General features: G+C 42.7%; 3 protein-coding genes across 3 annotated transcripts; all 3 read right to left on the minus strand.

Annotated features, from left to right (window-relative positions):
- Positions 1-2: 2 nt before the first annotated feature.
- LOC137999276 (uncharacterized) lies at positions 3-3,540 on the minus strand. Its single transcript, XM_068845112.1, has 3 exons — positions 3,331-3,540; positions 836-3,225; positions 3-600 (listed from the first exon to the last, which is right to left on the minus strand). Exons 2-3 carry the CDS (start codon positions 2,361-2,363, stop codon positions 500-502), a joined length of 1,629 nt encoding a protein of 542 aa, XP_068701213.1. The 5' UTR covers positions 2,364-3,225; positions 3,331-3,540; the 3' UTR covers positions 3-499.
- A 1,193-nt stretch (positions 3,541-4,733) lies between these two features.
- Positions 4,734-6,005, minus strand: LOC138001355 (uncharacterized). The gene has a single exon (XM_068848000.1). It carries the CDS (start codon positions 6,003-6,005, stop codon positions 4,734-4,736), a length of 1,272 nt encoding a protein of 423 aa, XP_068704101.1.
- Positions 6,006-6,021: 16 nt separating this feature from the next.
- LOC138001356 (uncharacterized) lies at positions 6,022-8,589 on the minus strand. The gene has a single exon (XM_068848001.1). The coding sequence runs from the start codon at positions 8,587-8,589 to the stop codon at positions 6,022-6,024; it is 2,568 nt and encodes an 855-aa protein (XP_068704102.1).
- Positions 8,590-10,926: the final 2,337 nt, after the last annotated feature.

The raw sequence follows: 10,926 nt of genomic DNA on the forward strand, positions 1-10,926 counted from the left end.
TGCAAAATTGTCTTCAAAAATTACCTCTAAATTATATCACTTTAAAAGCTTTTAAAATGTTCTCAGAAAGACAGTTCAGCAATAACTAATGTTGTAGTTACAGTTATCTCTTTTCATCGCTTCACTGATTTGCTTAATTAAACACAACTTTCTTTACCTGTTTTGCCATACTGTTTACCCATGACCTAAAATTGCGCAGCGTGTCATAGGTAGGTATACTTCCTAAAAGCTGCTTTCCCAGCTTAGCAAGGTAAGTATTCTCTTCATAATGCCATTCAGTCACAACCTCATGCTTAAGAATATGATCTGCAATTTCTTTCATAACATCAATCAACAGATCATTTCTTTTGATGAAAAAACAATTAGAGATTTTTTTTTCTGGTAGGTAAGACTGTAAGAATGTGATCTGTCCCCCCGTACAACACATTTGGAAATTTCCCTGAATGACATGTGAGCCAGTGACTTTCTCCAATGGTGTGTCAGCATTCTCTGCCCTTGTCTATACTTCAACCAGAAATGCTTCTGTAATGCCGTCTGGGCTAGCTCCATAATTAGGATCATTAGGATGTCGAAAAAATCCACAGCTTGACACAGGAGCACCTTCATATAGGAGAAAATAATGCAACAAATATTAATATTAAGTTGGGTATTCAGAAGTTTACTCTGGATACATTGGTGAATATGGTTCCCCTCTGGGCAAGGGGACATTATAGTGAACTCATTGATAAGTTACAGAGATATGCATCTGATATTTTACATGCCTCCATTGTATGGGTTAAGTGATTGCTTGCTTTGCCTTTTTCCCAATTACTAAAAAAATATTCCTGCTACTTACCAGTAAGTTTGGAGAAGCTTTGCAAAGCTTCCTTTTCATAAATATTGCCTCTTTGAAAGTTCTTAAATTTCTTTGGTTTGCAAATGCTTTCATCTACTTTATTATGTATGCAAAACCAAGATGAATCAAATTCTTTGTTTCCATTAAATCCAAGCAGAGATGGCAGTTTGCTAGCAGTGATCACTCCAACACGAGTTGCTCGCCACTCTGAGGTACCCTGAGCTACATCAAGGTACTGTTTGTTTCTTGAACTAGTAGGTTTGACTTCTTTTAACTCTGGAATTTTGACAGTTATTATCTCATCCTGAGACTCTGTAAGCAAATTTAGCAATGTTTGGGTTTTTTCAGGACAAAAGAAATTTTCATTACAGACTGAGTTTGTAGAAATGGAATCACTCTTGCTAATTTCTTGGTTTGATCTGTCAGCATCTGAAGGAACCAGTGCACTGTGCCAGATATCTCCAGTCTCTGCTGTAAACACAGGAATATTTTCATCATAGCTGGGAATTTGCTTTGCATAGTCATGCTCTTTGTATACAATTTTGCTCAAATAAGCACTTCGGTATGAGAGGTGGCAATATAATCCAGATTGTTTGATTTCATATTTTTCCAATGTCTGAAGAAAATGACTTGATACATCCACCTTGGACTTTGATATTCCATCCGATACCTTAGCGCCCATCTGTGAAACGTCTCTTTTCAGCCAATCACTTTTGTCTCTGCTTGAGTCAACCTTTTTGGGTGTAGCAGCAACCTTATTTTTCTGTCTCCTTCGTATGGCCACTTGTCTTGCAGATCGCGCATTTCTAAAATATTTCAGGCGAATATGAGAAGCAGCCGTGATATTTGATTTGCTCCCTTTCGTTGGTCTGTGCCATTTCTGTAATTTCTGAGTGCATGTCAACGACAAAAAAAGCTCATTAAAATTTGTCAAATATTCTAGCTGGAGCAGAATTACAATTACATGACAACAAAGACCACATTTCCCTATCGGACACTCGCAGAAACCTTTTTGAGGAATGTTGTCTTCGAATAGTAGAGTAGCTGTGCGGGTTACTTCAGACGAAAAGCTTTTCAAAATGCTTGATTTGACGTATAGTTTGCTTCCATCTTTCAAAGCTTTTATAGTTTTCATTCGCCTCGAAGAGAACATTCTCTGAGCCTTCCGAAACTGGCCCAGCATTCCTTGTCGTTTGGATGATTGATATTTTTTGATGACTTCCTTTTGAATTTTTGGGAAAAGCAAAGCATCGCACTTCCATCCAGCTGTAGCCGGTGGAATGTCTTGCCTTAAAAGAGCTGTTGAAAATTTGTACTGTTTACAAATGCTGTTTACTCTTCTGTCAAATAAGTCTTCGTCTTTGAGTGGTAGCAATCGTTCCATCAAGTCCTTCTTCGTTCCACATGATTTCATTTGCAGCTCTTGACAAAATTTTGCTAATTTCCGGCTGTCTAGCGATTCCAGTGACCCCTCTCTAAGTTCTTTTTTAATTGCTTCTAAACTGAAAGTTCTTGTTTCAACAGCCATTTTCTCCACTTTGACTTCCGATTCCGACTTCCGTCCGGCAAAAACCCAACTAGGGTCCAGTTTCCCAACGTATGAAATCAGGCAATGTATAAGCGTCCTGCCTTCCGCGAGGAAACGCGTCGCAAAGGAAGATAAAAATGGACAAAATTATCGCCTTTACTCCCAGTCTAGTTTGTTTGTTTCTTTATTTTTTTTTTCGCATTTTTATTCTCGAGTTGGTTGGAGGGACATCTTGTTCGCGGCTTCAGTGCAAGTCGCAAAAGCATTTGACAAGCAACTTGATACCACATTACAACAAACAACGCACTTTGACAGGTTTCCGAGTCACGTCGTCTTGATTTATTGAAACACCTATGCCATCATGTATCTTTGTTTTTAAACTTTGGATTACATTTTGATTACGTAATTATTCACATTAAATCTGGACTTCATAACAGCAAATTTCCAGTTTTGTCTTCAGCCATTTGCACTACCTCCTATCGCCAGTAAATTTGTAGACACAAGGTATCTCGACACCATACCATGCTCCTCTGTTAACACGTTTTCCAGTCACTTCTAAATGCCCAGAGTTTGTTCCTTGCTTCAAAAATTTTGTCACTGTACAAGCCATTAATCTTGGCACATGTCCAATAACTTCATCATTAGTTGTGACTTGGTTCGGGTGAACATCATTCTTGCGCTCTGTGTTGTCTGTGTTTCCTTCATTACCAGCTTTCTCTCCCACTACAGCCACAGCACTGATATCGTCGATGTTGCTGGGTTTTCACTTAGTGGACCGTTGGAGTATCGACGGCTTGAACGTTTACGGAAGAAACCGTGTATCGCATAATCAATGTTTTATTCACTATCATAATTATTCCATCTGAAATGAACAAATTACATAACAACCACTGAGATATTTGAATACGCGAAATCTCTAAGCAAATGAACAGAAAAGAATCAAAATAAAGGACTCAACTAAACTTACTTCTGTGGCGGGTTTCCGTAAACCACGAACTCTTGAAACTGAACAACTCGACGGTTTAAAACGCTGAAACTGGTTGACTTAACTGACTACTGAAACTGGTTAGCGACCGACTCATATCCTTTCAAACACATGCTATTAACTGATCTGAAACTTAAGCCTTAGTAACTCAAATGAATAGGCCTTTTGCAACTAACGATCACATGGTACAAAATCCGCCATGCTGGAGGGCAAGCTCATTATTATTCCCCCACTGGGACATTAAAACAAAGAGACCTGAACCAGTCAAGCTTGACTTGCCTTTGTTTTAATGTCTCTTGTCCACCTTCTCCAGAAGGCGTCCACAATCTGCTGGATGAACTCTACTCTTTTCCTTGGGTTCCTTGTCTCATTGAACGGGCCCTGCGGAACTTGAGAAGACGCTCTACCTAACAGCATATCTTCGGACATAAATAACCTCCATCGTCTGGATCATTTGGAACTCGACCAATCGGTCGTTGATTGACTAGGTTAGCAACTTCTAAAAGACACGTATACAAGTCAAAAGGCGTCAAGGTGTGATTTCCCACTGCTTTCTTTATAGCGGTCTTGCAACTTTTTACAAGAGCCTCTGCTCAACCATTCTGGTGTGGTGCTCCTGGGGTTGTAAACTTCCACTGCATTCCTTTATCTGCTCGAAGTGTTGCAATGTTCCATCCTTCAATCATCTTGCGGAGTTCCCTTTGAGCTCCTACCATCTACGTTCCGTTGTCGCTTATCATCATAGCGGGGTAACCTCTGATGGAAAAAAAGGTGCGAAGCGTTTGAATGAATTCCATGGTAGAACAGTCAGTAGCTATTTCTCGATGGACGGCTCTTGTGTTGAGGCATGTGAAAATAACTCCATAGTACTTCGCCGTTTTGTTTTTTCCAATTTTTATCGTGAAGGGACCGAAATAATCGCACGACGTATAGTGGAATGGCGGGGTTTCTGGTGCCGTTCGGTGTTGAGGTAGGTCGGCCATGATCTGTGTTTCTGTCGTCGGTTCCATTTCTCTGCAAAAAACACACTTGTACTTGACTGCTTTTGCAAGGTCGTGACCTCGCACTATCCAATAGTTTGTTCTCGTTTTAGCTACTGTTGTCGCTACCCCGGGATGTCCGCACCCATGAGCTTCTTCTATGATAAGACGTGATACGATGTGGTCATGAGGTAACAATACTGGGTGCTTTGTTTCATAGGATACGATTGCCTTATCGACGCGTCTTCCAACTCGGATAATGCCTTCGTCATCTACAAAGGGACTTAGCATCTTGAACTCGTTGTTCACTAGGCGGTTCTGTAGGCTTCTCTGTGCGTGTCTGATAACATGCTTTCTGTCTTCCTCTAACTCTTGAGCAGATAGCGGTCCTTGACACATTTGGGACTAGTTAGTTTGCTTTATCTTGGCTAGAAACTTTCTCTTCATCCTGAGTACCCATGTCATCACGCGAACTAGCTTCTTCCAACTGGAAAATATATTGCTGTCAACTATAGTTGGCGAGAATGCCACAGCTCCCACGTTCAACGTCTTCCTACATTCCTTCTCTACTTCTTCTTGGTTCGGCTCTGGTTCGCTCTGGGGCCACTGTTCTTTAGGCAGGCGTAAAAAATCTGGTCCGGACTGCCATTTACCTGACAACTCCGTAACCACTATACCACGCGAGACATCATCTGCTACGTTGTGTTGGCTTGGAATATGCTTCCACTGTGCTGGGTCGGTTTGACTTTGAATTTCTCCTATTCTGCTACAGACAAACGGTTTGTAACGCCTGATCTTGCCACGAACCCATGCTAACACGATGGCACTGTCGGTAAAGATGACGGTTTCTTTGAACTGGAAACGAGACTCTTCCTTGATTGTGGCTTGTAATCTGGAAGCTAATACAGCCGCTTGTACCTCAAGCCGCGGGATTGCGATCTTTTTGAAGGGATCTACTCTTGACTTGGCTGCTATGAATCTGATATCAAATTTACCCTTCTCTACTGCCAATCTGATGTAAGCACATGCGCCAAATGCGTCTTGAGATGCGTCTGCAAAGACACAAAGTGTCGGTTGGGAATCTGCGGGTTCCGGTGGGGATAAACTCCTTGGAAAGGAAACTTCATTAAGCTCTTTCATTTCCTTGAAAAGACTGAGCCACTTCTGTTGCACTGCTGCAGGGAGGTCTTGGTCCCACTCATATCCTTGCTGCCATAGCTCTTGAAAGCCAATCTTAGCTCGTATCAGAAAAGCTGCTGCGAAGCCAACAGGGTCATAAATTCTTGCTATTTGACTGAGGATACATCTTTTAGTCCATTCGCTTGAGTCCAGGCAGTCTATGGTCTCAGATTTCACTTTGAACTTAAAGGAATCTTCGGTAGAGTTCCACACAATGCCTAAGACCTTATGTTCACCTGATCCATTAGGAACATTCACTTCTTCATTCTGTTTATCGCCAGTGTCCTTTAAATCTCTATTTGATTGCCATTCTTTAATTCTAAAACCACCTTTGGCTAACACTTGATCAATTTCCGTCGTCAGTTGCCGAGCGTCTGACGCAGTTTGCACTGAGTCCAGAAAGTCGTCCATGTAGCTGTTTTCTTTCAGTGTCTTTGCTGCACTCGGACTTTGATTTTCTCCTTCTGCTGCTGTTTTTCTCAAGGCTATTTGTGCCATAGCTGGTGCTGGTTTGTCACCAAACGTCAAAAACGGTCTTCACGTAGGTGTCAGGCTTTCGATCTATCTCCATACTTCTCCACAGGAATCGATGTACGTGCTGGTCTTCCTCTGGTATCAGAATTCTGTGGTACATCTTGGATACGTCACCACTGATGGCTACTTGATTTTCTCTAAAGCGCAGAACGACCCCAAAAATACTGTTTAACAGGTCCGGTCCTTTTAACCAATAGTCGTTCAGTCGGTGGCCTTGATATACCCAGGACGAATTGAAGACAATTCTTATAGGCGTGCTCTTTTTATCTGGTCTCAAAACCTCGTAATGAGAGATGTAATGCACAGGACCAGTGTATTCTGCCAATTTCGCGTCTGTTAACTTTCTAGAAAACTTCATTTCTTCCATCTCTTGCATCTGCTTGTTATATGCTTTAGCGTTCGCTTGGCTCTTCATTAATCGGCGCTCTGTTGCTTCTAACTTTTTCATAGCTTGTGACCGGTTATTGGGGAGAAACTTGGGATCCGTTTTCCACGGATAGGGAATCATCCATTGATTTCCAACTTTCTTGCAGGAGTTTTGTATCATTCTTGTTTCCTCTCGTTCTGACTGGGTTAACTTATCCGCTGAGCAGACACAGGGTTTCACTGCTACTCCCATAGATTCTGTGGACCAAAATTCTGACCGATGAACAGGAACGGTGTAGCTGACGAGAAATATTCTATTTGTTTCTTGATTTTTGCTGGTTGTTGCCCCAATTACCACCCATCCAAGCGGTGAATTCCTGGCCACCAGAGGTTCTGATTGTCTCGTCTCGCCAGTGTGCATTTGGGCGTGGTCTATACCAATAAGTAGGTCCACTGGACCTGAGCCTCGATAAATCTTCTCTTTCGTCAGAAGTGACTTTTTTGCAGCATCCTCCTTCGAAATTCCGGCAATGTCATCGCTTATTCGGGGAATCCCTACTGCCTTCACAACGAAACTTCTCCTGTTAACTAGAGAGGTTAGTTGGACCTTGAACTCTTTTGTCTTCATCTGCTCCTCTTCTCCGCCTATTTTGGTTATGGTAATTGAAACGTTCTTCCCGTCTAGACTCTCTGCTGTCTCCATACGAATCAGACTTAGTTGAGCTCCAGAGTCGAGAAGTACATTGCCACGCTTGTATAATCCCTGCCCTCCTCTTTGTACTGAGATAATCGGTAGTAATACATCTTGACTATCCAGGACTGAAGAGATGCTTACTCTGACGTCTGCATTCTTGTGCAGCAGAGGATGATGGTAGTATTTGCATTGCTTGCCGTTCATTGTTTCTGTACATTGTGCTCTTCTGCTACAGTTGGACATTCTATGTTCTCTACCCGCTCTTTTAAGGCAGCTAAAATAGGCGTGGTTCTCCTTGGCGGCATTTAAACGCTCATCTAGACTTAACGCAGCAAATTTCAGGCACTGGTCCGGCCAGTGAGTTGAACCTTTACACAGCCAACATTTAAAGGTTGATACTTTGCTTCGTTCTTCATTTCCTTTAGTTACGTAATTAACTGCGTGATGAGTGCTACTTGTCCTGAGGGGGGCGGTGGCTCGCATGCGCGACTTCATTTCAGTGGTCATCCACGTCATCAGATGGTGGAGAGTCGCCGGCTCGCCGTTCTTTTCTAGATCTCTCGACCAGACTTTTCTGTCATCGGCACACATTTTCTTTTCAATTAATGACAACATGTGACGGTTATCCATGTCACCTGGAACTCCAATATCTTTCAACGTGATGTAACATCGTTTTACAAGGTGGACTAAGTCGCAAAATCGAGCATCTTCGCCGTCTCGGAGTGGCTTAAACTTAACTACATCTTGCATGATGGTGTCAGAGACAACTCTAGGATCGCCATAAATTGAGTCCAGATATTCCCATGCTGCGGTGTAATCTGTCCCTATTCCCTTAATTAACTCAAGCGGTTTGCCTTGGAGACACGTGCGCAGAAAAGTGATGGCATCGCGCGTGCTGTACTTCGATTCAATCGCGTGTTGAAAGTCTGCCTTAAATATTGCATACTCTCTAACGTCTCCGGAGAATTTATACATCTTTGGCTTCTCCATTTTAAAGCCACACGAATCGCCAGCGGTATTTTGATTATTTTCTTGATTATTCACAACTGAGGTGTTACTAGCGGAAGTGTTAATACTTTGGTTTCCACCCAACTGCATTCCTGACATTCCACTGTTGTTTTGTGGTGGGCTTGCTGAACCAACATCGTTTAAAATATCATCTTTCGTACTAACTGAAATACTCTTTACTGTTTCTGTTTTATCAATGTACTCTTTTGCCTGAACCTCTACTCTCATAAACATTTCTTGACACTCTTCGAGCCACATTTCTTCTTTCTCAAATTCTTCATCATCTTCAATCAATTTTGTTGATTCTTCATGCTTCTGAGTGAGCTTCTCGTATGCCTCCTGAACTTTAGCAAGTGACTCTCTTACCTCGGTAGCTGGGCGTTTGCTTTCGATTGTGTGTCGAAGGGATTTTCCAGCCCTGGTTGGCGCTGCTTTTCCATTTCGGCGGGTGACCTTTGCCTCTTTAAGAGCTTCTGACATGTCGAACTCCTCGTGACCTCCAGGTTAGCGTAGAAATCGAATGAAGTGGACAGTTGGAGTCTCGACGGCTTGAACGTTTACGGAAGAAACCGTGTATCGCATAATCAATGTTTTATTCACTATCATAATTATTCCATCTGAAATGAACAAATTACATAACAACCACTGAGATATTTGAATACGCGAGATCTCTAAGCAAATGAACAGAAAAGAATCAAAATAAAAGACTGAACTAAACTTACTTCTGTGGCGGGTTTCCGTAAACTACGAACTCTTGAAACGGAACAACTCGACGGTTTAAGACTGCTGAAACTGGTTGACTTAACTGACTACTGAGACTGGTTAGCGACCGACTCATATCCTTTCAAACACATGCTATTAACTGATCTGAAACTTAAGCCTTAGTAACTCAAATGAATTCTCTTAAAATGTCAATCAAAGCTTTATGCGTTTCCGGTACTAATTAATCAGTTCTATCTCTGTAACACGTAGTAAGTTGTCTTTTCTTTTCTCGCCGATCTCAGGTTCCAATATGTTCACATGAGCATGATAGCCACGTACAAAAGATACCGCCTCCTCTTTCTCTTCAGTTTCGCCTGCATCTCCAGGTCCTCCCAGGTTAAACTGGTGCAACCGTTTGGTAGCCCCTATCAAGGCTCTGGAAATGGGTATGACGTTTTGCACAATTTTATCCGGGGTCAGACTCTCGTCAGCCAACAAACGTTTCTGTTTACCAGTCATCGTATCCGCTTTACTCAACAGAGAGTTTTCCATCATTTGCTTTCAACATTTCTTTTTCGGGAATCACAATCATTTCTTCCATGATGGAGGCACTCCCTCGGGGCAGATTCAGGTTACCTTCGAAGAGGACGTGAAAACGACAACGCTTCTTGCAAAAGGTGCACGCATGACCTCACTTCTCTCGGACTTGTCCATAATGCACCATCTTCCTGGGACATCAACCAGGTGCGTTTGAGCGAGTTTTTACGTTTCCCCACGCGAATGCGCGTTTTTTATTTTGCTTATCAAATTTAAGACCAGCTCCCTGATGGCATTGACTTGATTATGATTGGCATGCTGAAGTAATTCCCGACGACTCTACCTATCGGTTTCCTGTATAACGGCCTGCAAAAACTGGAGTTGTCTTCTCAGACGTTTCATCACCGTCTTCGTTTACATGTGGCTGCCTTAATAACATTTTTAGCTCTGTAGCTGGCTGCTTCGCCAACGGCTCCTAAGGCGGCTGCTTTAACTGCAGTGGTCAACACGGGTGCGAGGAGTGCCAACAAGGGTAACAAGCCTCCCTTTTGTCTTCGGTTGTGTAGATGACTGTGCTTAGCCGCTTTAGACATATTGATTTATCAAGGAAAAAGCCTCTCGCCTTTTATACACTCGATGTGAATGAGAGATGTCCGTCCTCGTAACACTCCCCTTTTACCGGCACGTACTCAAACTACCCAACATTGTGAACATTGATCCGACATAGGTGGGGTAGAATCCGTAATCGTATCGTCCAAGGTTTCCATTTTGATCAGAAATCCTTCCAAATGGTCCAAGGGGACACCACATACGTACGTTCACAATTCGATCGATGTTTTTGCATAGGTGGTGTAAGCAAACTTTGACATGTCCACTTTGAAGGCAAACTTCTTAAAATCGTTCCATCCTTTCACTACGGTCCCCAGGACTGCTATACAAGCTACTAGTAAACTGTTATCTAGCACGGGTCCCACGATCAAGCCGGCTGCCACGATCAATAGGGCCAATCCATTCAACAGGCTGTGACACCACTTGAAACGGTAAAATATGTTACGATGACACCACCATTGTCTGTGGTAAAAAGAAAACAAGGAATCCAACCTTTTACTTCATTCTGGTTTCCATTGTTCCAGGCCCGCAGGTGTCGAAGTAAAGCAAAGACACGAAGGTCAGACGTTGGCCCGATTCTAGGTACTCTTCCACCGCTGTAATGAGCACGGAAAATAGCCCTTCTAGGGATCTTTTATGCGGGTTCGGGTCCAACCTTCTTCTTTGAATAGGTGTGAGAAGAGTCTCTAGCGAACGTCTGAAGCGCAGGCAAAGTTCTGCCTTAACTCTTCTTGACCAAATACATGAGATCATAAATGCCCTCAACTCCAGCTATTGATGGCTTGGAGACTCTGGGTCTTCCAATGACAACAAATCCAACGTTCCAAAGGCTTACTCTGATAACGTCCCAAGAGTATCCCATAACTGTCCATGATTTCGCACACGTCTCCGTCAGTCCATATGGCCAACCACTGCTTTCCCGCTTTGTTGTGAGGGTTTGTATTAACCATGTACCCTCATGCAAGGTTT

Source organism: Montipora foliosa, chromosome 4, assembly GCF_036669935.1.
Source record: "Montipora foliosa isolate CH-2021 chromosome 4, ASM3666993v2, whole genome shotgun sequence".
NCBI classification, from domain to species: domain Eukaryota; kingdom Metazoa; phylum Cnidaria; class Anthozoa; order Scleractinia; family Acroporidae; genus Montipora; species Montipora foliosa.